Source organism: Leptodactylus fuscus, chromosome 2, assembly GCF_031893055.1.
Source record: "Leptodactylus fuscus isolate aLepFus1 chromosome 2, aLepFus1.hap2, whole genome shotgun sequence".
NCBI lineage: Eukaryota > Metazoa > Chordata > Amphibia > Anura > Leptodactylidae > Leptodactylus > Leptodactylus fuscus.
The window spans coordinates 246,639,633-246,663,886 of record NC_134266.1 but is presented as its reverse complement, the minus strand read 5'-3'; the positions used below and the strand labels follow the sequence as shown (position 1 = coordinate 246,663,886).

The 24,254-nt window shown below is 43.6% G+C and overlaps 1 protein-coding gene across 2 annotated transcripts; it reads right to left on the bottom strand.

The window, feature by feature from the left end:
* On the bottom strand, window positions 1-23,944 carry USPL1 (ubiquitin specific peptidase like 1). 2 transcript variants are annotated; one of them, XM_075265975.1, is made up of 9 exons: window positions 23,841-23,944; window positions 16,840-17,010; window positions 14,375-14,503; window positions 11,561-14,282; window positions 10,583-10,672; window positions 7,450-7,579; window positions 4,486-4,611; window positions 3,184-3,338; window positions 1-2,087 (listed from the first exon to the last, which is right to left on the bottom strand). In XM_075265975.1, the coding sequence occupies exons 2-9, from the start codon at window positions 16,963-16,965 to the stop codon at window positions 502-504; spliced, it is 5,064 nt and encodes a 1,687-aa protein (XP_075122076.1). In that variant the 5' UTR covers window positions 16,966-17,010; window positions 23,841-23,944; the 3' UTR covers window positions 1-501. The 2 variants fall into 2 exon arrangements, with proteins under 2 accessions (XP_075122076.1, XP_075122077.1); XM_075265976.1 differs by lacking the exon at window positions 23,841-23,944 and having other exon boundaries at window positions 16,840-17,093.
* Window positions 23,945-24,254: the final 310 nt, after the last annotated feature.

Below are 24,254 nucleotides of genomic sequence, written 5' to 3'. Positions count from 1 at the left end.
CTCCAGCTGCTGTGAAACTAAAACTCCCAGCATGCTTCATTCACCTCCATGGGAGTTCCCAGAACAGCTGAGCCAGTATGCATGCTGGGAGTTGTAGTTTTGCAACAGCTGGAGAGCCGTACGTTCCCTACCCCTGCTGTAGAAAATGAATGGGTCTTTGAAGGGCATGGATGCCACATATAAATCCATGTGCCACCCGTCTCGTTTGACCATGGACCCTACAAAGTCTACATGTGTGTGCATGTAACCTTCCATGTCTCCCTACAAGGGTAAAACAAGTGCAAACCTAAATTGTCATCCCCAGCAATTACCTTCATAAAGAAACAATGAGGTTGTACGTAGCTTGTAGGTGATCAAATGGCAACATGGAGACCTAGCCTTCCTTCACACTTTTCGCGTCTTCAGGACCCACTTTGGCTTGAGCTAAGAAAACATCAAAACCTGCAACACATCTGCACTGTATGAACCGGACCTAAAAAAGGGAAAAGGTCTAATCCCGGTTTAGAAATAATCAGAAAAATCGAAATAATCATTGTCCTCATTCAGAGCGGTCAGTGTAGAATTTGACATGAGATTTAGCGACTCGTCGCTGGTAGAATGAAGTGAGCCGGTTGTAGGGCCGGAGTTACTTCCCGAGGTGGACAGCAGGACCCCTCCATCTCCCTGATGGCCATTTGTCTGCTGTTTCGGGTCAGCTGCAGTCAGTCCGCAGCCATCGGCCAACATCTCCAGATACTTGCTGTCATGTGGTTGGTTGTTAACAGGGGAGGGAGAGAAAAGTTCGGCAAAGAATTCGGCATCTCCAGGACTACTACATATAGAAGTGTTAGAGCTCATCGTACAAACAGATTCATTGTCAGCATTGTCTATTTGTTCCTGCAGCTCCTGTAAGAAGTCTCGGAGGTGCTCCTTCCGATTAAAGCCACCTTGAGGAGCTCCATTAGCCTGGCCACCTACAGAGCCACTCTGTTGCTTTTTGGACAGAACTTCTAACATGGTCAGCTCATTTCTCTTGGCTTTCAATTTTTTCAACAACTTGAGTCTGAGTTTCTGGATTCTATCCTCCGTAGGCGAGCAGCCTTCTTTAGACAATTGTTTCCCACAGTCTAAACCACTGCTCCCCGGAGTCCTAAAACCTGAAGCTTCTTGTGTCGGCGGCGGTTTCACAACTGGAGCTGCTTTTTCATTTGGCACACTGAAGGAAGGCTTATCTGTAACATTTGATGGAAATACACTGGACGGCTTACTGAAAGACCTACCGTTAAAGCCACTGAAATTGTCAGCCTTCCTCGGAGCGTCACTTAAATCCGTTACCTTCTGCGGAGGACAGGTTTTTTGCATTCGATTTATGTTATTTGCAGCAAAGGAGTTTGACTTAAACTTATAATAATCTTTTTTTAACAATTGAGTCATCCAGTTGTGAGGCATTCTCCTTTTAGTGCTACAGGACGGTTGTGCGGGTGTGCTGGTTGCAATAGCTTCAGGAACTGGTTTAAAGGAACTTTGTTTGAAAGGACTTAACGTAACACTGCAATTCTTCAGAGGGACAGTCTCGGCATTGGAGTCCGAGGAGACAGGGGACCTAAGGGTACAGTGCTCTTGACCCTCCGGCTGAGAATTAGCTGACATCTCAAGTTCAGCCGTGTGGGGCTCATTCCCTTGGTTTTCTTTCTGGAGAGAGGTGCTAGTATGAGCTGGCTGAAACTCTGTAGGCGTTTCGATAGGGTGGCCATTTCCATCAAGGGGGATTTCAACTAGTGTGAGTGTTATGACGTCATTTTCAGCATAGCCTTCCATTCCTGCAAGTGGATCGGATGTGTCTAAAGTAACAGATGGCACTGTAGGGGCAACTTCTTGGGAAAGCTCAGTGGCGCCCACTGTGGAGAAGCTGTTCTCAGAGTTGAGGGATATGTTTTCTGACATAAGCTCTATATCTTGCTCTGCAACATCCATCGGCTCATGTTCCACAAAAGTCTTCCCTTCGCTTCTCTCCCAAATGACGATATGAATGTCATCAGCACGTACGCTAAATTTCTGGTACCTTCTGCAGAATGAGCCTCTAAGGTCATCAGATTCAAGCCAGGTACCTAGAGGGGAACATAAATATAAAAAATTAACAATAAAACAATAGAAATGTCACCAGTACCCAGCCCCATAGACCGTGTTTGACTCCGCTAACCTGTTTTTCCTTAGTCTCTGCAACAGATTCAATTCGCATCACCAATTTTGTTAATATCCAAATGAGATTTTTGGAGTAACAAGGGTATTGCTGTGAAGAGCTCATTTGCATGTTGACAAAAAAAGGTAATACCTCAGCAAAAGGGGACGCTGGTTCACAAGAGACAAGCAATGTTGGATTGAGGTGACCCTAACCTATCTGCAGGGATGGGTTCTGGTGACAGACTCCATATAAAGGGGTTAAAGACTATGCCGAAAAGCAACACCACTTTCCACCTCTGCGCCCCGCACCAGTTTATCACACATTGCACATAGTACAGTGTACATAAACTAACTTTCTTGCACTGCTTTCTTTTCTTCTGACCAGACATCATCTTGAATCTTAGATTTCCGCTGCTTTCTTTACCCTGTTTTGTCACCAGTCCCACGATACCTCAGCACAGCTACAGTCAGTACCATCTCTGCTGCTGGAAGTAATTATCCTACCCCTACTAAACAATGTAAAACACTAAGTGTATAGTCAATCTTTGTTATATCTGCACATCAGGGGCCTGTATAAATAATGTCAGCAGTAACTTTGACTATTTGGTAATTCCACCTTGCAGCAGTTCTGGTGTATGTACGAGGGGGGCACAGATCTCCACCAACTCAAGTAGAAAAGCGAGTCACTGATGTCAGAGTCAGTAAGCTATAGAGTCAGACGAAGCAAGAAAAATAACTAGTTTGAGACTGACACATTGAATACAATAATGAAGCATAAAAATTCTGGAGGAGATTTTCTTACAGCTCTGCACCGAATTGAGCTGTTCCTATCCCATTACTCCTGAAAATCCGGTGTTACCATTCCCCCATGTCCATACATAATCTCACACTATCAGAACCTAGCCAGTATATAGCGTGGACTATAGAAAAATCCAAGTGTACTCTTCCTAATAGGTTCAATTTCCTAACAGGAAAAAATATATATATTAAAAACACTTTTCATTTTGGCATATTTTTACTCACCATCTTTATTTGATATCCACGTAGAGAAGTGTTTATTCTTATACTTTATTATCGTCTTCACTTCATAGGAATGGCCTTTGAATTGAAATGAATATTTGCTGAGATCAGTGCTCGGCAAACCATCGACAAAGTGAACCATGAACATGGAATTCAGCCTACAAGAAATAGAAACACAATATAGAAATGCAAGTCATGTGAATGTTTGTATAGATGTGATGACATTTTGGGGTTTTCCTGGTATTATGGTATAGCTGTTTAAAGGGGTTGTTCAAGAATTGTTGCAAACCATTGGCAGAACCGGAAGATTCATGTCACTGCCTAAACCAGTCAGGGCCTCGGCAGTCTCTGGTAAACAAATCGGTAAAGTGGTTGACCGACGGGCCACTAATTGGTCTCAGTAGTCATGTGCACCTCTCGGCTTCTGGTAAGGTAGCCCCAGCACAAGGCTGAAATGGTACCGGTGACCGAGAACAAACCACAAAGGGATAGGGGATTGTGTTTTTTTGTTTTTAATTTGAGGGCCTTCCACGTCCTGCAGGTTGCTTCAATTCCTGGACAACTCCTTTAAATATCTAATTGCTGGGATAAGGGACGTTATTCCCACGAACCACAACAAAGGGAATCACAATCCAAACATTCCACCTTACTACAAGACCACAATGAGGTGGCGTTGGAATGGATTTGCATCGTTTCACCATTCAATGTCTATCAGGTAAAGTCAGAGGGCACAGCTCCAGCACCATATACACTGAACAGGGTAACAAGGCAAATGCTCAATTGGTGATAATTATACACTATGTAGGGCTGGGTGATTATGACCTACGGTAAATCAAAATCGCAGTCAATTGGGAAATTTACCTCGATTACAATTAATGCCGATTTAGGCCACATCCTTTCAAACCACAGCCATTTTACAGCATTATTAAGTGATGGGGTCTCATAGGGTTTGCCTAAGACAAGGCCAAAAACAGGGAATTGTGCAGGAGCCCAGGAGAGAAGAGTAACAGTTGTTTAGGTTTCCTCACATCCCCTGGCCACCCACTTATTATACTGTGGTGTTACTTCAGACCCTAGTTTCAATGCAGCCATGTTTGGTCTGCACAAAACTGCAAATCTTGTAATAACTGAACCAAAATACATGACATGAACAAAGTCACATCAGTTATCCATGCTCATGTTCAGTTAATTGTCCAGCCCTAACACTATGACTGTGAAGTGACGGAGCTTACCAACCAAAGCTGCTACAGCAAAGACAAACCAAGAAACAAAAAAAAACAAAAAAAAAACCCCCTAAACTCTTACGTTTCCAGAACCATGGCCCGCTTCTGTTCAGTACTCTTACACCGATTGCATGGCCCAGTATGTACAGCATTCAGAGGATGCCATTCTGGAAGTACCTTTGGGAAGGTAATCAATAGTTTTTCATATCTACAGATAGACAAAAAAAAATCACATTAGAATGCACAATAGACTAAAATATATATTTTTTATAATGACATAAGTGAATAAATAATCCAAAACATGTCCTGATAATCCATACTGCATTGGAAGGATGGGGTTTTGCTGTCCACCTAATATTTCAGAACTATTGTATTTCATTAATTGAAATTTCTGCTCATTTTGGGTTTAGGAATCCACTGAGTGCTCCTACCCAGTAACTGAGTCTTCCTTGTGTGTGCATGCAGATAGAGAATAAGTTACCAAGTCCTCCAATGCACAGCAACGCAGCCAGATTTTACAATCATTAAAGAGGACTAGAGATGAGAGTACTATTCGAAACTCACGCAGGGGGGTTAAGCGGCCGGTCGCCGGCAAAGTCTGCGTGCCGGCTGCTTCCATTCTTTCTTATGGATGCATTCTATTCGAAGCAGCCGTTTCAGATAGTACTCGCTCATCTCTAAAGAGGACCTTTCACCACTTGGGGCACAAGCGGTTTTATATACCACTAGAAAGCTTTCTAGCAGTATATAAAATGGCATGTGCCCCAAGTGGTGAAAGGCCCTCTTTAAGGCTGGGGCCTCCACATTGTGGAAATGCAGCTTTTTTTGAGCCAAAGCCAGGAGTGGATAAAGCAGAAGGGAGAAGCATGAGAGTTTCCTCTATATTTCCCATTCCTTTTGTAGCCATTCTTGGCTTTGGCTCAAAAAACCGCAACAAAAAAAAAACAACTTCATTTCCGCAAAATGGGGCCTTAGCCTAAGGCTGAAAACTGAGTCCCGTCAATGGGTCAAATTACTCAAACTTCTTGCATCATAGCTATTATCCTGTAAAGTTCAGGTCATTGTACCAGTGGTCTTAATAGTAGTGGTGGCCATAATACAGTCTATAGCCAGCAGGAGATCCAAATCTTAAAATACTAAAGGTTTTAAAGAACAAAGTAAAAACTCTCTCACATTCTGCTTAACATGCTGTCTGCAGTTTGCATTGCACTTTCAGTGTTTCTGCCTCCTTAGGATAGACCATTAATATTAACCCCTTAGCGACCCTTGACGTAACTGTACGTCATGGGTCGCATGGGGATGTATGGAGCGAGCTCACACGCTGAGCTCGCTCCATACACGGCAGATGCCGGCTGTATAATACAGCCAGGACCTGCCAATAACAGCAGCGGTCGGTGCCCGAGCCGATCGCTGCCGTTAACCCTTTACACACTGCGGTCAAACGTGACCGCAGTGTGTAAACGGCGCCGGCGGCATGGGCGCCGCCATGTTTCGCCGATTGCCGCCCTCCTGAACGTCACATGAGGGCGGTGATCGGTTGCTATGACAGCCGGAAGCCTATTGAAGGCTTCCAGGCTTGTCTCTGCATGAGATCTATTAGACGAGGCCAGAGGCATCGTCTAATAGAAGTGCTGCGATTTTCCTATTCACTGCAATACTGTAGTATTGCAGTGAATAGTATGAGCGATCAGACCCCCTAGGTTTCAAGGTACCTAAGGGGTCTGATCATAAATGTAACAGAAGAAAAAAAAAGTTTTTAAAAGTATTAAAAAAATAAAAAAAATATAAAAGTTCAAATCACCCACCTTTCCCTAGATTAGCTATAAAAGTAATTAAAGAACATTAAACATAAACATATTATCTATCCCCGCGCTCCAAAATGCCCGCACTATTAGAATATTAAAACATTTATCCCGTACTGCGAACGGCGTAGCGGCAAAAAAAATAAAAACAGCCAAAAAGCGTTTTTTTCAACACTTTGCCTCCTATAAAAAATTGAATAAAAAGTGATCAAACCATCAGATCTTTCCCCAAATGGTATCAATAGAAACATCATCTTGTCCCGCATAAAAAGACACCACAACCAGCTCCATACATGGAAATATGAAAAAGTTACAGGTGTTAGAACATGATGACACAAATTTTTTTTTCTATTTTGCAAAGTTTATCATTTTTTTAAAAGTATCAAAACATTTCAAATACTATATAAATTTGGTATCACCGCGTTCGTACTGACACGTAGAACACAGGTAACATGTCATTTGTACCAAACAGTGAACGCTGTAAAAATTAAACCCATAAGAAAATGGCGCAAATGCATTTTTTCTCCAATTGCACCTCATTCTGAATTTTTTTCCAGCTTCCCAGTACATTGCACAGCATATTGAATGGTGCCATTACAAAGTACAATTTGTCCCGCAAACAATAAGCCATCATGTGACTCTGTGAACTGAAAAATGAAAAAGTTATGGCTCTTGAAATGTGAGGAGGGAAAAACGAAAATGCGAAACCAAAAAATGGCCTGGTCCTTAAGGGGTTAAACCAGGGACCCTCGCAGATCAGCATTCAGGAACAGCGCAGCTCCTGGTAATGTTTACATGCAGGGAGCCATGCTGCTCACATGCTGTACAAAGTGTAGGAGTTGCTTTAGGTACTGCAGCGTTGCTCTACTGAAGCCTATGGGGCAGCACTACAGTAACTAAAGCATCTGCTATATATGATACAGTGAGTGAGAACACGTTAATATTACAAGGACCTGTGCTGTCCCCCAAACAGCTGATCTGCAGGGGTCCCAGGAGTCATATCCTTGTATAGCTAATATCGATAGCCTAAACCAAGGATAGGCCATCAATGTCAGAAACAGAATAACCCTTCTAACCCTGAAAAGCCCAGACCAGAAGTTTACAGGAAAAGGAAAAAAATAAAAATAAATGTTGGGCAAGATTATCTGGGATTTCCCAGTATATGTTAGTCTTAGTGTTTCATTCAGTTGTACAGTAACAGAAGGCAGATTTGCAGTATTACCCCTACATTACGTTGCTCTTACTTGTGCTTGTAGCTGTATCCACAGTTCTCGCACTTAAACTGCCACAAAAATGAGAACATGAAAAGCTTTTCAGTCTCTGGGTCAAGTTTAAGAAGCAAAGGAAATGCAAAGACCGGGCTCTCCTTCTTTCCTGTTGAAAAGAGAAAAAAAAAAAAAAGGAATTGGGAGAGATTATTGACTGCAATATGAATACAGGACTGAGTTTCGTTCTGTGCATTTAACCCATTCAGCACCAGAAGGGAGCACATTTTATAGGCAAGACCTTCCTGCAGCTGACATTGTAATATGGAGAGGGTCACTATATGATGCCTATAGATAGTCTGTCCTTAGGCAATATCTTTTGGGTTTATTTTTTTTTAATTTATTTATTTATTTATTTTTTGGGGGGGTGGCTTGCTCTATGGACAAAAATGTAAGACCTTCAGGTGTAAAAATTTAAGATTTATGTATAAAATCATTTCTGCTAGAGACAAACAAGCAGATTATATTGCTGCAATGGGGTTGTCCTGCTCACATTTTGTAATATAAAACTTGATAAATATTACCTGATAAATTGTCACCACTAAGAGAAGTTGCAGAATAAACAGGTAAAAACAGAGAGATAGGATACTATCTCTGAGCTACTGCGTACATATCTATTTAAAGCAGTTTTCTAACAAATACTGATGACCCGTGCTCAGTATGGATCATCAATATCAGATTGGTGGAGGTATGACACTCGGCACCACTACTGATCAGCTGTTAGAAGAGACTGTAGAGTTCAGATGAGCACTGAAGCCTCTTTACTACTGTACACTGAATACTGGCCATGCTTGGTATTACAGCACAGTCCTATATATATATATATATATATATATATATATCTATATTCTATAATAAACTAAAAACCATGAAAAAAAACAAAAAAAAAAAAAACAACACACATAAGTCAAGGGGAATGGCCTTCAGGAAGCAAAACGTAATATGCACACCAACTGGTTTGTGGTTGCGTGTAACCTAGTGAAAAACACGACCATTACATGTTGAACTACGACTTCTACTTCAATAAAGTAATCCCGAATTCTATGTCCAGGTTACTATAGCCAAGTAGTTAGAGGTCACTGTAATAGGGACACTTATCGGCTGAGGATGGTGCCCAGCAAGGCTGAGATTTATGGCAGAGCCAGGTACATGCCTACCTTGCAGCTGTTATTCTACTTACACTAGAATGCAGTCCTTTATGTCCAAAAACGTTAAGTCACTTCTCAGACACCTGCAATGAAGGGGTGCCACCTAATTAAAGATAAACTGCACACGAAAGCTTTAATCCACTGTGACAGATTGGGCTCCTAGTGCTGAAGGGGTTAATACGTGACCTAGAGCCTTGTACATTAGAAACCTGGTCACTCCTAGGACTACCCTCTGCCATTATACAGTTTTTAGGCAGTGCAGGGCTTACACTACTAATAAACAAGTATGACATCTAAAAATGGAGATGATCACACAAACACATCTGTCACTGACAAAGCTGCTGAGAACTATAGGCCGCCATAAGAAGCCTTAAATATTTAGATTTAGTGTCCCTTAGACCAATCCTCATATGAAGAGTTGGGGAGTCACAAGCTACAAAACCCTGACAAGTGTTATAGAGAGAGATTCTTATAAGTTTAGTGCTAATGTTTACTACATGGCTGGCAGAAGTCTATGCATATGAGCAACAGAGGCACCAAGTCATTTTCATTTAGGTGATCCTAACCCATCTATCTGCAGGGCTGGGGTTCTAGTGACAGACTCCCTTTACAATGTTTGACAGCCAGGGATGGGTGATTATGACAGACATCAAAATCACAATTAATCAGGTATTTTACCTTAATACAATTAATGGCGATTATTTAGGACACGTCCCTTTTAAAAGTGTTGGACAAACATTGCGCACTAAACACAGCTTAACCAAAATTATAATTATATTCCAGGGTCTCTTCAGACCCCCCCTGAGTATAATAAAATATAAATAAATATATATATTTATTATATTGCGTGTTACTCACCTCTCCTGGGCTCCGGCGCAACTCCCCGCTGTCTTCAGTGCTTCTGACTGATCTCTGGGACTTCTGTGGCCTGCGATTGGTCCTCAGCAAAATGTGGCGTTGTGACACAGACGCAAGCGTTGCAACACCACTTGAAAGCTGAGGCCCCAATCACAGTTGGCAGCAGGTCCTGACTACAAGAAGAAGCATCAAAGAAAGAAGAAAGCTGCGCCAGAGCTTAGGAGAGGAGTTTAAGGCCGGGGCCCCACGGACCGGAAACGCCGTGATTTGCCCACAGCGGAGACGCTACGGGAAAAATCGCAGCGTTGTACAGCGCAGGCAAAGTGGAATGCGAATCCCATCCCCACTTTGCGGAAAAGATCGCAGCATGTCAATTATATTTATGGAAATGCCGGTGGTTTTCCTGTAGACAATGTTAAGAGAAAGTCCGCAGAGGAAAAAACTCTGAACTTTCTCTTAAAAGCGCTGCAGAAAGAACCGCAATGCGTTCACGCAGCGGTTCTTCCCGCAGCGCTTTAGTGCTGTGGATACAGCCCGTGGGGCCTTAGCCTAAGGCCCCACGTTGCGGAACTGCAGCTTTTTTTTTTTTTGAGCCAAAGTCAGGAGCATAAGGTAGAAGTATAAATACTTCCTATATAGTTCTCAATCCTTGAGTAGCCACTCCTAAGTTTGGTTCAAAAAAACGGTTCAGTAAAATCTGCAACAAAAGAAGTTGCGTTTTCGCAATGTGGGGCCTCAGCCTTACACTTTTTTTTTTGTTTGCTCACTTCCCCTGGGCCTCCACTTATTATACTCTAGGGTCACAGTATAGCAATTTTGATTTCCATGTTCAGCCAGAATGAAATCGTAAACACTGTAATAACCAAAATGACAACCGTGAACAAAATCCCATCCGTTATCATGACTGATGTTCATTTATTTTTCGATTAATCGCCCAGCCATACTGAGAACAGTTCAACATTTTATGTTGTAATTCAGGAAAGTATTATCCCACACATGTTATCAGTAGGCTGGATCAGGGGCCTTAGTGTGACCAGTCCGCATAAGGTTTGTTGGTGTGCATGTACCATGGAAATCTGCAAAGTCTATGCTGGAGTCATACATACCCAAATGGCACTTCAGAAGGGGTTTCAGTTTTTCAAAGATTTCCATTCTGACCTCATTCAGACACTTGTCATACTTTGGGCGCTTGAGTTCTGTGAAAAGAAAAAGGTTGATTGAAGCACATCCCAAAATACTGATGTATGGCTAGGATTTTATAAAACCATGTCCTCTAGGGGTCAGCGCCGCACCTCCCATGAGGCGACCTGAAGCGACCGCTTCAGGCGGCGCTATGCAGGGGCCTCAGGGAGGGCGGCATTTTTGGTTACCTAAGCCAGTCCAGGACAAGCTGTCCTGGACTGGCTTAGCACTGAGCGGTGGTTTGGGGAGGCCACTGGAGCAGCGCAGCTCCAGCAGCCTCCCCTCACACTCAGGCAGAGAGCAGGTCGTCTCCGTGCCTGCTCTCTGCCGGAGAACGGTGCTAAGCCCCGCCCCCTGCACTTTGCTCTGCCACACCCCCTCCTCCCGGCAGGGGGGGGGGCTTTCTGTAGTTCGCCTCGGGCGGCAAAAGGGGCAGGTTCGCCCCTGCTAGGGGTCCCTGTCTTGTCGCCTGTGGTGCACACAAATATAGCATACAGGAATCTCCATAAGTCTGGACTAAATGGAGAGATGATCAAGCATGCCTGAAACTACTCCACTCACACAGCGGACTCCAAGAGCAATGTTCTCCTATAGGGTCTCTTAAGGTGGGATCCCAAAAGATCTGTAACTACTTATCCTGTAGACTGCTGATAAGGGACAACCCCTTTAACACCGACATACCACCATGTGAACAACTAAACTCAAAGTCTTGGGGGGGAGGGGTAAATGCATTCTGATAACAGAGTGTCTTCAGTCTCCCACTGACTTCAATGGGGAATGGGTTTTGTTTTGATATTACAGAGCAGCATAGGAACTGCTTTACAATCCTCCGAACAGAGTATCGTACCCCCCATCAGAAGAACCTCGGCCTGTACACAGTATAGAACTTAGAAAGCACCTACCTGATCTCCGCTTTTTGATGCAATTCATATATAATGTAGTAGCTTCATCATATCTTGCAAATAGATTGCAAATGACGGACTCCTTGCTAATATGACGACGCACTGCAACAAAATGGCTGATGGTTTCGGACTGGACCAAGGCCGATAAGATGCAATCTAACCAACATAAGGAATGTCTGTTCCTCCATTGTAGACGACGTTCTGGAATTCTTAAATTCTTAGCTGCAGGCGCAACCTCTACTGGATCTTCATTTCTTTCTTCCACTTCATCACTGCTATCAGCCAATCCATCGCTGTTTAGTGCGGTCTCCACTATGCTGTCATCTTGACTATTGTCCCTTGATACTTCAGTTGGCTCTTTTTCTAGTATGCCATCACCTTCTTTGACCTGTCCGTTCTGACACATATCATGTTTTGTTATGTGCACGTCTGCCGGAAGAGTCATGGTCACTGCAGCATCATATGCAGGACTGGGGGCAGCCGATAGAGACTCTTCCATTCGGTGCTGCGGCTGAATATCCAGTAACAAATCAGGTAAAATTGTGTTTTCAGAAGACGTTTTCTTCTGCCTGGACAATGGTTGTTTACAATGTAATGGAGGGGCAGCTGTTGTGTCTTCAATCTCAGAAACCGTATTACTATCCTTCTGACTGTCTGACTGTGCTGGAGCATTCTCGCAGAAGGTAATGGCCCTGACCCCATTCAACGAACCTCCAACTTCAGACGCAGGATTTTTCACTGGCGTCTTCTGCGAACTCTGATATGATATATTCATTCCACAATGACACTTCAAACAGTCCTTTAACAAAATTTGTGGACAAGTGGGGGACATTTTGTTCGGAGATTTGTCCTCTCTGTGTGCACTACCATCATCTGTCATATTAGAAGTGGAAGCGCCATGAGGCAAAGCTATTGCTGCAGCATCGGCAGGGGCCTGGTCTTCTACGGAAGGCACTGAAAGCGGAGAGTCATTGCAAGGTTTCTTACACAAATTCTGCAGATTCATTCCACAATGACACTTCAAGCAATCCTGTAAAAGGATTTTCGGACCTGGCAATGACATTTGGTTTAGAGGTTTAGTATCTGTGTGTGCATTGCAGTCATCTCTCATACAGGCTGAAGTGTCATGAGGTTCACATACTTTGTCTAAGGAACCATTATCTGGCTGGCAAACAGGTTGGTTATCTGCAGGAGAAGCCATGTCAGTTATCTGGGAGGTAAGAGTTGTGTCTGGAAGGGATATCGCTGCAACATCTGCAGCAGCCTGGTCTTTTAGAGAAGGTTCTGAAGCAGTAGAGCCATCACAAGGGTTCTTCAATGTGGGCTCCTCATCCTGGGTCTCAGGCAGAACTTCTTGCGAAAAGTGAGAAGGACTGTGTTCTTCAGGATCAGTATTCTGACAATTTTGCACCAATGGCAATTTAGGAACTGGCATGGATAAGTCTTCTGTGACTACAACAGACCCATCTGGAGTGAGAGATGTCAAATCCATAGGAGTAGCCAAGTCTTTGAACAATGTCTCAGACTCACGTGCTGGTGATGCAGATTGGCTGGATTTCTCGCTGTCCTCCTCCATAGGACATTGTAGAGAAGACACTGTCTTCACCAAATCTATGAACGCACCCTCCTCTGTCGGACATTTCTGTAGCACATCTTCTTGTGACTGAGACGCGGCTGTCATTTTACATGCTTCCTGCAATAACCGGAGAGATTCGGATAAATCAGGACTTCCAAAACTGTTGCCTTGTACAGGAATCTCCGGACATGTTGGAGGAGATATCTCCAGCAAGGAGCTAAAGTTTATTTGTTGGTGAGATTCTTCATGGTGCCGTTCAGGGGAGGCTGGATTTCCACTTATTGCTATGGGACTGGGCTGAATTAGAAGAGAAGCTTTTGTATTACATGACGCAGCTTCCTCATCTCCTTCATCTTCCATCTTTTCTTTTTGTTCCTTTGGATGTTCTATCAAACAATGGTCATCCTTGATAAATTCACAAGATTGTGGTAATTCAGATTCCATATCTGATGCAGTATCAGAAGGGTTTGAGAGGACAGACACATCCATAGAGCAATTTTCCTTCAATATAATGCCTGACTGACTGTTCTGTAACAGAGGAGAGCCATTGGATTGTATATGGTCTGGGCTGAACGTAAGAACATTCGACTCCGTTGTTTTCATTTCTGATATTCTTATCTCTTCTTGCATCTTCTCTACCTCAGTTTCTATTAGGCAAGTCTCTGGTGGAAGAACAGAACCATTATTTAAAGTATCCATTACTTCTAGATCTCCCTTCTGCAATATTTCTTGGTGTCCATCCTCTACTGCAGACAATCCATTAGGCTGACCCGGTGTCCACCCATTAGAGAATTCCTTAGGCAACTCTGGAAAACTAGAATTGTCCCATAAGGCAGAACTACAAGAAGGATTAGCAGTTACTGAGACCGTTTGCACCTGAGAACCTGCGCTTTCTGTTTGACCATCTTGTGAACTTGTAGATAAATTGGTTTCGTGTTCCAATGTTTGCACAGATTTACACGGATCAGCCACTACCGTAGGAGAGTTACCAAGGATGGAGAGATCAAGTTTTGGTTTCTTCTTACAGAGGAGTGAATCCGATGACAGGTCGGAGAATTTGCGCTTTTTATTTGGGCTGCTATTCTTAAGGTCAGCTGTGTTTGCAATTATGTTATCCAAGGGAGTATAGCCCAAAGGATAAATACACTAAGTGAAGAAAAAAAAAGAAAAAAGAAAGTTGAAGGCATCTGTCAATGGCAAATAACTAAAAACCCACCTCAACAATAAAGACAACGTACCTGGGGGTTAGTACAGAGAAATATTGACTGAGTAAAATTGATGCGGTATGTCTTGAGCGCTTGCGTTTGGCCCTTGGTCTTGCACACTGGACACCAAGCATCATGAGGTGCGCTGATGTTGTGAGGGCTCTACAGAAAAAAAAACAAATAAAATATATAACATTGAATAAATTCTGTTACAAAGATATACAAGAACATGTATCTGATGCCTTCTCATAACATGATTTCAAGTGGATGTACAAGTTAAAATGTGACAAAATAAGTAACAGATTGCTCTGGAGGCCGACTACTGGGACCACCAGGGATCTGGAGAATGGGGGTCCAAAAGTCCCCTTGTGAATGATCCCTTGTATGACTAGCACTCCATTCACTTCTATAGGACTGCCAGAGATTTAGTCTCAATAGACTCACTGAAGTGAAACGAGCAGCGGCCACACGATACACTGGCATTTCACTCACAGAGGACTTGAAGGAAATTTTGGGGCTACCATTCTTCTGACACTGCAGCAATCTGACATTACAGACGCTGATCTTATTAATGGTTCAACCCCCTTTAAGGGCCTTTTATAGAAGTCACATTTTGTAAGAACACCCGCTATGTGACCACTTCATGTAATAAGTCCAGTGGTCAGCTAATCTTATGCATTACCCTGCACAAACCGTACCTGGACAGCAATGATAAAAACCGTATAGCATCCCGACAACTATGGCCTTTAGAACAAGAGCCAATCAACTTGTTTTATCTGTGATTGGCTCTCTCCTGGGGCAAGAGTCGGCCCATGTAATAAGGTCCTTTACTATTATCACCAAATCTTAATCTGTTGGAACATCAGGCCTAGTTCACACAACAGACATATTGGTTCACTGAAGCAGCTTAGTCATATGGCCATTTTTCGAAAAGATGCGACATGGCCACCCATGAATATCTATTGGTCTATCCAGATGAACAAAGTTATTAGATTTTTAACTGATGAGAAAAATGGTCTTTCATAAAAATAGACATGAATAGACCTTCACAGTTTTAAACAGGTCATGTGAATAACACCTTACACCTATGGTCAACTTAAAAGGATTCTGTCATTAAAATGAACATTTTTTTTGTCCCCAACATGTAGGAATAGCCTTAAGAAAGGCTATTCTTCTCCTACCTTTAGATGTCTTCTCCGCACCACCGTTCATTAGAAATCAGGGTTTTATTCGGTATGCAAATAAGTTCTCTCACAGCACTGGGGGCCCCCCCAATGCTGTGAGAGAACTCTCCAGCGACGCCTCTATCTTCTTCTGGAACGCCCTCTCCCTGTGTCTTCTTCCGTCCTGGGTTTCAATGTAGTAGGCCTCGGGCAGAGCAGACTGCACATGCCCGCTGCCACAAGAAAAATGGCCGCTTAAACAGTAAGCATGCGCAGTCTGCTCTGCACGAGGCCTAGAAGATTGAAACCCAGAACGGAAGAAGACACAGGGAGAGGGCGTTCCAGAAGTAGATGGAGGCGTCGCTGGAGAGTTGTCTCTGCAGCATTGGGGACACCCCCATTGCTGTTTGAACGCAGGGGATTGCTCCCAGTGCTGCAAGGGAACTCATTTGCATACCGGGATTTCTACCGAGCGGCAGCGCAGAGAAGACATCTAAAGGTAGGAGAAGAATAGCCTTTCTTAAGGCTATTCCTACGTGTTAGGGACACAAAAAAAAAAAAAATGTAATTTTAATGATAAAATCCCTTTAACTGTGTGTCCACATATCATGGTTCTTCTAAGGATTTGTCACGATTTTCAGAAAACCCACAGTAATACCGTAGCATCACTTAAAAAGAACTTTTCATGTCCTCAGGCACATGCGGTTTTATATAGCGCTAGAAAATCCAGCGATGACGCCAAGCAGTGAGAAAGACCACCTGACCATTCAGGGCTATGGACGAGTGTCGTCAGGAGGGACGTTCCTCACAGCCCACCTAGACTGTCAGGAACGCCCTTCTGACAGTGGCCAGACATTGGTAACGGCTCCAATAACTCCATCCCGGGGACACATAATGGGAAAACCGACAGTACGTTGAATTCAGCACAGTCTGCTCTCTAGTGGTATATAAAATCACACGTGCCTGAGGACATGAAAGATTCTCTTTAACATGTGAAGGAATTAATCTGAATGATCAAGCCCATGGTCAGCCCTGAAATTTTCACCTATACCAATGTGATTTTTTTTTTTTAAAGAAAACACATTTTGGAGAGTATAAGTAATATACAGAAACATGAAAAGCATTGCATTTACATGAAACAACTTTGGGCATTGCCCAAACCCATAGGACCATATAACAATGGCCATCATTTTACTTTCTGGTTATCTTTCGCCTTTTATTTATTTTTAAAGATTTCCGTGGATAAGAGAACAAAAAAAATTAAAACAATAGAACAGATGCGCAGAAGAAAAAAATACTGGAAGAAAAAAGTTTAAAATAAAAAGTTTGACTGACTTTTCCCATGTACCCCACCATGTGAAGTGAGGTCTTATCTAAAAATGACCCTTGTCCAACCAATGACACTGCAGATCCTGGAGTCGTGGAAGCCATTGTGGTCACCCATTGGCTAATTTTTGTCATAGCACATGTAACCTGCCAGCACCGTTTAGGACATGTCAGAGAACCCTGAAAGACAATGAGCGGAAGAAGTTATTGACATTATTTAATGAAGTCATAAGAGTTTCCATTAATATCCCTACAAGTGGACAGGCCAGTAATAAAAAAATACATAGTATACCATTGGCTAATTCCTTAGCAGTCAATCCCCTCTTGCAGAAACGCAGCTTTTTGTTGTTGCAGATTTTGCTGCGGTCTTGAGCCAAAGCCAGGAGTGGATTGAGTATAAGAACTTGCGATATATTCCCCATTCTTGGCTCTGGCTGAAAAAAACCACACACACACACAAAAAAAAAAGCTGCATTTCCACACCGTGGGTGCTTAGCAATCTTCAGCACTCTGGCAGCTGTGAAACTATAATTCCTAGCATGCTCCATTCACTTCTATGGGAGTTCCAAGAAAAAGCAGGCATGCTGGGAGTTGTAGTTTCACAACAACCATAGTGCTGAAGGTTATTCTACCTTTGTTAGAATAAGTTACAATCATCAGGCCCCGTTCACATATTATTGTCCTGCAAGAAAGACTCCCGACATATACCTTCAATGCTACACGGGGGTATACATACACATGGCGTGATGTATATACATTGTAGTGTTTGTTATTGTAGATCTTTCTCTGGAATAGTGGTTTTCACTACACTATTTTACACCGTACTTGCAGTGTACTAACAGCTCAAAAGAAGCCAGATGGATGCTTTTTTTTTGGTTACTGTCAGGTAAAGAGAGTCCTATGGATACAATTAGTGAGTACACTGGGAACATGACGTGACTAGGGCCTTAAGCTCTGTTCACATGAACGATGTACACGGTCATACATCTGCATTAGAATCAATCAACTTAAAATTAGGGTATATCATTGTGATGGAAAGGTAAACCCACACTAGACCCTTACAAAAGCCAGCATGGAGTCACTGGCAGACATAAACCATCTGTGAAATTAAATATTGGGCGTTCATTGACAAATATATGGCTGGCTGCATCTCCCCCCCCACTCTATTGTACTGTATTTGCACAGCGATCAGCTGATCGTCCTGTTTGCCTCACTTGAAAAAGGACTGATAACCCCTCAAAATCTGATCACACATACACACAAAGATAATGACGGCCATGAATTGTCTGTGGGACCCTTCACAGCCCTGATCGCTCCTGTGGAGTCAGTAGGCCAAACTACCGGCTCAGACTCTTTTGTAGGCCGACACTACTAATGCTATTGAATGGATTGGCACTGCAACCCCTAGGGAACAACTGCAACTTGTAGTCGCAAAAACATTCAGTAGTAGTCAGCCTTTTTGAATACCTATTGAGACCAGTATCCTAGAGGTTGCAACTAGAGATGAGCAAACACTGTTCGGATCAGCCGATCCGAACAGCACACACCCATAGAAATGAATGGAAGCACCTGTGACACCGGCCGGCAAAGTCAGCGTCACAGGTGCTTCCATTCATTTCTATGGGTGCGTGCCCTAGCCGTATCTCATAAGTACGAAGTCAATTGGAGCCACGCTGCAGCGACAGAGCCTGGCCACTATACAGGACACAAAGCCAACTGATCCTGGTTCAGCACTGTGTGTTGTATGGGCATCTGAAGTGGACCCGTACGGCTGGTTAATGCGGGGGTGGCTGATGACCTCCCACCGATCAGTTATTTATGGCATAGATCAAAGATAGACCATAAAAAAAATAAATCCTGGACAACCCCTTTAAGGCTATGCTCACATCTATGACATAAGTTTTCCATTATTTTGTCAGACGGAACCTAACAGTTACCCAAAGGATCCATAATAATAAATGGGGGATCATCAAGATCTGTTTGTTTCCATCCTATGATAAATTCATTAAAATTTCCACAGATGTGTTCCGATTTCCAATGTATTTTTCTACATATAGGAATAGATGTGAAGACAGTCAAAGACGTCAAGGAATAACCAAGAAGACAGACCCTTACGGTTTCCTATGGATGACAATCTCAGAGCGACAAGTGTGACTGTCCGCTGGTAACATTACACTGAGCTGAAGCACATTTCACCAGCCTGAACTATTAATGTGTGTGAAGGTTCAGGATCAGACAGCTGCAACATACTCCAGCCCCGAGTCCAGCCCCATGCCACTACTGACTGGTAGGAGGATGAGTGTCTCACAGATTTACACATCTCATTTTACTCCCATTACCGGGACAGAGGTAACATGGATACGACGCCTGTCCTGTGGGTCGCAGACCATCTCTATGACTAGAGGACTACATTAGGATCGGTGCTGTACAATAACAATACATAGTAGTCTGTATTGTGGACCTAAGACCTCATTCACACTGCCAAATGCAGCTGTATATTACAGCCTGAACCAGTATAATCGCAGCATCGTACATAGGCCGAGTACTGAATATACATCACATGTCTGCATGAGGCCAAGCTGAAAACAATATCCAATGTAGTAATAGGCATATGGGTGCCCAGACCTCTATAACAGCTGAGATGAAGGCTAAGTCGTAACTACCCCTACACACTGCGATCTGCCACATATACATGTGTTCTGAAGGGGGAGGTGGGAGTGGGCTTTGCAGCCATCAGGGATTTAGAGTATAATCTAAAGGAATACCCCTTTAAAGGGGTTCTATCATTTTCAGCTTATCACATCCTTGCATAGCCTTTAGAAAGTCTAATTAACACTTACCTTTAGTAGGTAGATTGCCTCAGTGGTTTCTGAATAAGTCTGTTTTTATTCATATACTAATGAGCTTCCAGCCAGCACAGGAAGTTCCCAGCAGCACTCGTCCCTGCTATTATCTCCTATGTGTGTGCAAACAGGAACCTGAGTCATCAGCAGCAGCAGCCTGTGCATAGGAAATAATAGCAAAGAGGGTGCACAATGTATCGTGCACCAGTCTAATTAGCATATGGATTAAAACGGACTTATTCAGAAACCACTGAGACAATCTACATACTAAAGGTAGGTGTGGAATAGACTTTCTAAAGGCTACGCAAGCATGTGATTAGTTAATAAGGACTTTTCCCAGTGATTAGCCCCTTTAAGTTTAGATCCATTCTCAGGTGACAGATTCTCTTGAATAGACCCCTATGGTCTGGGCACATGTAATACTGCTAAGTGTATTAAACACCTCTCCCTATGGGCCAGCTCTATCACAGCAGGTCGTCTCCAAGGTATACAAAAGAAAAGCAGGCGGTCATATTCCCCCAGGCAACAGCCGGGATCTGCAGAGAGAAGACAATATCATGGCTGTGTTTATAACAATAAATCCAGCTGAGTCACTTGGGGTCTGTTCACACTGCATTGTAAGAAGTATTATGGATACCATTGATTTAAAATGGGACAATCAAGTTCCAGTGTTTTGTCTTGTGTGGCAGGTCACAGTCTCTTTATCAAGTCTTCAGAGACTATCAATGGAGGCTCAGTCTGAACAAAGCCTTAGGCAGAGTTCACACAGGGTTTTTTTTGGTCCGGAACCTGAGGTGGAGGCTGCCTCAGGTTCTGGTTCAAAATACGAGTAGCTACAACTCGATGCCGCTGCAGTGCACACTCCGCTCCGGATTAGGCCAAAATGAATGAGCCTAGCGGGGAGGAGGGGGTGTCTTCAGGCGGATGTTGCGAGGTGAATCCACCTGAAGGAATGAGCGTGTCGCTTCTTTTTTTCTGGGAACCGGAACAAATGGCTCCTGGAAAAAAGAATTGACCGGCTCCCATAGATTTCAATGGGAGCCATCTTTTTGGTCAGGATTTTGAGGCGGATATGGCCCCATGGACCGTAAACACAGTGATAAAGCGCGGCGGGAAGAACCGCTGTGTGATCGCATTGCGGTTCTTTCCCCAGTATTTGAAGAGAAAGTTCACTGAGTTTTCCTCCATGGACATTCTTTTCCCATTATATCTACGGGAAAGCTGCCAGCGTTTCCGTAGATATAATTGACATGCTGCGATTTGCAAAGCCGCAACGGCTTTGCAAATCACAGCGTGTCTGCACTACATTTTTTTCCGCAAAGTGGACATGGGATTCACATGAGTACCATCCCCTTTGCTTGCACTGTAAAACAGCGCAATTTTTCCCGCAGGGTCTCCGCTGTGGGCAAATCACAGTGTTTACGCCTCGTGGGGCCCCGGCCTTACTGTTATCAGTTGAGAACGATTTGCTTTGCTTAAGGAGGTCTGTCACAAAAAATTATCTGCAAATACATCCACAGCAGTGCTGAAGCCCCATTGTTACCTTGTGCCACTGTTGCTTGGCCTTATTTTACTTGCTGCTCCTTGTATATCTGTTATATGCAGTGAATCTACGGACAAACTACATTTCCCATAATTCACCTGCCTGCTCTCACTATGTGTACCCCCTGCCTTCTCCACTCTCCCTGCTACCGGGTCTGTCTTGTTTCAGTGTGTCTTTTTGTTGGGCTTTTCTGTCCGCTTGAGAAGTCAGACATCTTCTCTTGCGGACAGGGAAGGACGGGCACGGAGTGCAAAAGAACGCACCCGATGCCCATTCATTTGAATGACAGGTGTCACGGACACATCTAGTGTCCGCTCCTAGTGTCCGTGACAGATTTTGAGCAGACACTAGGAGCGGACACTACATGTCGGACACCGACGGTAGTGTGAACGCCCCCTAAGACATACCTTTAGGAATGTTGTGTTCAATCTGTGTTTACATTGGTAGTCAATTCACTTGAGTGGTTTAATGTGCATACTATGGGAGATTGCTCTTTCTGGACAGCTAGTTTATTACCCCTAGACACATCTTTCCCAGCAGCCAGGAAGGTATCCCTCTTTCTTAAGATTCTGCAGTGGGGGAAGAGGAACAGGGCTCACTGGGCCTCGGTGAACCGTATTACGGATTCATTCTGGTATTCATTTTTCTCTTTTATTCCCATTTTACCTCCTGTATTGTATTGTGCTTTTACCTGTATTAGCTTAACCATCCATTGATGAATATTTCTGTATACATTAGTGGCTAGTACCGACCCACTCGGGTTAATAAATATATCAAATTTATTTATAAAGCTTGTTTCATATTATCTTATGAACGCAGACACAGGGCGAGGGTGGAAGGCAAGAAGGGTGATCGCAGGTGTGCCAAGTGGCTTGGCAAAGCGATTCCTTCACGCTCAGACTATAACGGGGTCAGACGGGTTTCCACTAAAAAGAAAAAAATGTAGAGAGAAAAGCTTTGCAGCGATTTTCTTTCCACATTTTTCAAACTGAATGTGTAACGGAATCCCCAAGCGGACCCAGCCTGAGCAGCAGGGGTTCCCGGTCTCAGGCCCCTGCCAACCTAACCTACACAGGCTTATTAGGCATACCAGTCTAAATTGCTTCCTCCAGTGGCAGGAAATGCTCCAGAATTATTAAGAGATTCCACCTTGCACAAATCAGGGGATCCTAGGAGCCAGAAGCCTCGAGCAATCAGGGACTCTAGTTGTAATTCATACAAGTTTCTGGCATAAGTTATAGCAAATCCACTGTCCCTGCCATGGCCAACCTTCATCCCCAAAACCTTTGTATTTAAAGGGAGTCTGTCACCAGAGCCACAGATAGATAGGTTAGGTCACATAGCTTTGTACCGTCAGTGGAGATGAAATCTAAAAAATTGAGAGAGTCTTCAGTATTTGATATATTTAATAGCTAACTAAAAATGATGACAGATTGTAAGCTTTTGGGATTTTTCTTAGATCCCTTCCTCAGGCATGGTTGGATCGAAGAAAAATCCAGAAAGCTTGCAGTCTGTCATCATTTTTAGTTAGCCATTAAAAAGAGGTATCAACTACTGAAGACTCTCAATTTATTAGGTTCGGTCACCTCAAGCACATGAAGTCTTCCCTTGTGAATAGAAGTCTCTGTTGCCGAGATAGAATATGCAAAACAGCTCTTTGGAGCAACATTGATGTTACCAGCGCTCCAAAGAGCTCATTTGCATGCTGACAAAACAGCGTTGTACATGGGGAAAACATGGTGTGATCCAGATGATGCAAACCTATCTGCCATGGTAAGTGGAGGTGACAGATCCCTATAAAATGGTGGGTGCAACGCAAAAAGTGTCACTTTTAGGGTGCGTTCACAGGATGTAAAATGGAGCACAAGCTGGCACGTATACGTGTGTCAGCATTTTGCGCGCTCAAAAAGATCCCATTGATTTCAATGGGAGTTACGAGCGGATAAGCCGCGTTATTTTGCAGCCGCAAAGTAACACGGCGTATACGCTCGTAACTCCCATTGAACTCAATGGGATCCTTTTGAGCGCGCAAAATGCTGACACACGTATACGTGCCAGCTTGTGCTCCATTTTACATTGTGTGAACGCACCCTAAAGCTCAAAACAGTCGTATGGAAAGAAACGTGACACTTTTACATGCACCTGTTTCACAGTCTCCCCCATACACTTCACAACAACATCCCCAGATATAGGACACTCCATGACCCTGCCAAAATAAACGCAATCTGACAAACTTCAGGCTCAGTTCACACCAGCTCTGATGACTGATGTGACACTGGGGTCACAGACTTGCGTCACATCTAAGTCTTCAGGCGTAAATGTCCAGTCACAATACTTTTCACATTCGACCTACGTTAGAGGAAATGTATTAAATTAAAAAGTGATGATGATCTGTTCCTGGGAAAGATGGGTGACAGGTGATATTGCCACAGTCACCCCCACCATCAATGGGTGAGGGTATAAGGAGACAATGTGCAGCCGAGCACTACAGCACACGGACAGCTCAGTCATACAATGAAACATACGATGCGTTATCGCTCCATGTGTATGGCGGCTACCAGTCTCGCACGCACTCCCCTGTACATAAGGGATGAGGGGACACCCGGCCGCCATCACATCCTCACCTGTATCTCGGACGTGTCTCCGCGAAACCCTTGATACTCCGGATCGAGCACTCGGGATTGAGCCGGCTACACGTGAAGAGAAATACGTGAGGCAAACGTCCCCACTTCCGTCGGTAGTGACATTCGTAACGACGTCACTTCCGCTATCTTTGGCGCTCTGGCCCCACATCCGCCGCGGGGAGTAATAACGGAAATACATGCGCAGCCATGTTGGGTCTGGGCAACTGTACTTGTTATGTGTTCTAGAGTCTAATAGAAGTGTACACTGGATTGAAGTGGAGCTCCTAATAGTTTTAGTACTACTGGCAGTACTCATACCTTACATATATACGAGACTAAAGAGTATATACACATCCTTCACATAGTACTACATACCGCTATCTTTAAAAGAAGTTTTTAGTAATCAAGATGGAA